The sequence below is a fragment of the Bidens hawaiensis genome, unplaced genomic scaffold, assembly GCF_021521415.1.
Source record: "Bidens hawaiensis isolate Kalapana, Puna unplaced genomic scaffold, B.hawaiensis_p1.1 tig00073259_1, whole genome shotgun sequence".
Classification (NCBI taxonomy): Eukaryota; Viridiplantae; Streptophyta; class Magnoliopsida; order Asterales; family Asteraceae; genus Bidens; species Bidens hawaiensis.
In genome coordinates, this window is record NW_027502758.1 from 62,672 (window position 1) to 65,437 (window position 2,766).

Sequence of the window (2,766 nt, forward strand, 5' to 3'; positions counted from 1 at the left end):
ATGACTAGCAAACTCCTCACAAAACATGTCGCCGCAGTTCTCCAACACCAAACCGACCCTCACAAAGCCTTACAAATCTTCAACTCCGTCAAAACCATCGACAACTTCACCCACAACCTCACAACCTACAACCGCATTATCCAAACCCTCGCTACCCACCGAGAGTTTGAACTTATGGAAGCCGTCTTCACAGAAATGCGAAACAATAACAACAACAACAACAACAACAACAACAACAACAACAACAATAATAATAATAATAATATCACCAACAATAACAACTTGTTACTAGAACAAACGTACATATTCGCCATGAAAGCTTACGGCAAGAATAATAAAATCCAAGAAGCCGTTAATGTATTCGAACGAATGGATTTCTATAACTGCACACCCGGTGTGCATTCGTATAATGTGATGATGAATATATTAGTTGAGTTCGGTTATTATGATCAAGCCCATAAGGTTTATATGAGGATGAAAGATAATAATATTGTTGCTGATGTTTATACTTATACTATTAGGATTAAGTCGTTTTGTCGACAAGGGCGGGTCGTGGCGGCGGTTAGGATGTTGAATAATATGTCGGTGTTCGGGTGTGAGGCGAATGCGGTTGCGCATTGTACGGTGGTTGTCGGGTTGTATGAGGAAGGTGAAAGGGTGGGTGCGCGTAAGGTGTTTGATGAAATGCTTGAGAGAAGGATTTTTCCGGATCTTGTGAGTTTTAATAAGGTGTTGCATGTTGTTTGTAAGAAAGGGGATGTGAAGGAGGGTGAGAGGATGTTTGGGAAGGTTTTTAAGTTGGGGTTGTCACCGAATGTTTACACGTTTAATATCTTTATTCAAGGTCTGTATGGGTGTTCATGGTTCGGTTTAGGACGGGTTTGGGCCTATAGCTAAACCAAATACTGAAACTTTTGGTTTTTGAATTTTTTGAACTGTTCAGGTTTGGGTTTACCATTTGCAGTTGAAAATTTTGGGCCGAGAAAAAAAGGCCTAAAATAATGAATTTGGGCCTAAATTATTTTGTTAACTAATTAGTTTATTATTATATTTGGGAGTTATATTTAATTATTTATTAAATTCTTAGAATTTACTTAAAATTAAAAATAAAAAATGAAAATCTTTAAATTAAGTTCGGTTCGGTTTTTTCTGTTTTTATTACATGCAAAACCAAAATCGAACCGTAAGTTCGGTTTTTACAAACACACAAAAAAAGCCAAAGCGTTGGTTTTTGTTTCAGTTCGGTTTTCTCGGTTTCTGACCCTTTTTTTTGGTTTCATGCACATCTTAGGTCTGTGCAAAACGAAGCGGATCACTGAGGCTGCAAGAATGTTGGACAGTGCCACTAGAGAAAAGTTGACCCCGGATGTGGTGACGTTTAACACGCTTATACGTGGTTTATGCAAGAACTCTAAGGCTGTGGAGGCCGAACAGTGGTTAAAAACCATGATCAATCAGGGGCTCGAGCCGGATGATTTCACATATAACACGATTATCGATGGTTACTGCAAACTTGGTATGATTGAAAAAGGTTACAAGGCTCTAAACGATGCGGTTTTCCACGGGTTTAAACCGGATACGTTTACTTACTGCTCGTTGATCTACGGGTCTTGCGACGATGGTGATATAGACCGGGCCATGGGCGTGTTTCGAGACGGTTTGAGTAAAGGCGTGGAACCCACGACGTTCATGTACAACACTTTGATCAAAGGTTTATCAAAACAAGGGCTTATTCTGCAAGCATTGGAGCTCATGGAAGAAATGACAAACAACAAATGTTATCCCGATACATGGACGTATAATCTACTGATTAACGGGTTATGCAAGATGGGCTGCGCGTCGGATGCTGATCAGCTCATGACCGATGCATTGGCTAAAGGTTTCATTCCAGATATTTACACGTTTAATACCATTATTGATGGTTATTGTAAGCAGTTAAAGGTGAACCATGCGATTGAAGTTATGAACACTATGTGGGATTATAAAGTGCCACCCGACACGATCACGTATAACACTGTGCTAAATGGACTCTGCAAGAGTTTTAAATATGATGATGTGATTGGAACCTTTAAGGAAATGGTGGACAAGGGTTTTGTTCCGAATGTGATTACGTACAACGCGCTGATTGAAAGCCTAGGTAAAGGTCGAAAATTGGAACACGCGGTCGAAATGTTTAACGAAATGCAGAAAAGTGGCGTGAATCCGGATGAAGTTAGCTACGGCACGTTGATTAACGGGTTTTGCGCGAACGGTGATGTTGAGCGCGCATATGATCTGTTTCGTGAACAAAACCGACATAACATTTGCCATACGACTCCCACTTTCAACATCATGATCAAAGGTTTTGGTGAGAAGCAAAAGATGGATATTGCGCGCCAACTGTTTGATGAGATGCCTGACCATGGTTGCGCACCCGATAACTACACGTTTTGCTGCATGATTGATGGGTTTTGCAAAGCTGGAGACGCTGACAATGGTTACAAGTTTCTTTTTGAGAAGTTGAAACACGGGTTTATACCAACACTTGGCACATTCGGGCAGGTGTTAAATTGCTTGTGTGTGAGGCACAGAGTGCATGAAGCGGTCGGTGTTATTCATGTCATGGTTGAGAAAGATGTTGTACCGGATGCTGTAAAGAGCATATTTGAAGCGGATAAAAGGGCGGTTGCAGCTCCAAAGATTGTTGTGGAGGACTTGTTAAGGAAGAGTTTTATTACTTATTATGCATATGAACTGTTGTATGATGGTGTAAGAGATAAGAAACTT

General features: G+C 40.5%; 1 protein-coding gene across 1 annotated transcript; it reads left to right on the plus strand.

Annotated features, from left to right (window-relative positions):
- On the plus strand, positions 1-2,763 carry LOC143606159 (uncharacterized; the record flags this gene model as incomplete). Its single annotated transcript, XM_077082020.1, has 2 exons — positions 1-844; positions 1,292-2,763. Coding segments are annotated over exons 1-2 (2,316 nt in total), but the record flags the coding sequence as incomplete, so codon positions are not given.
- Positions 2,764-2,766: the final 3 nt, after the last annotated feature.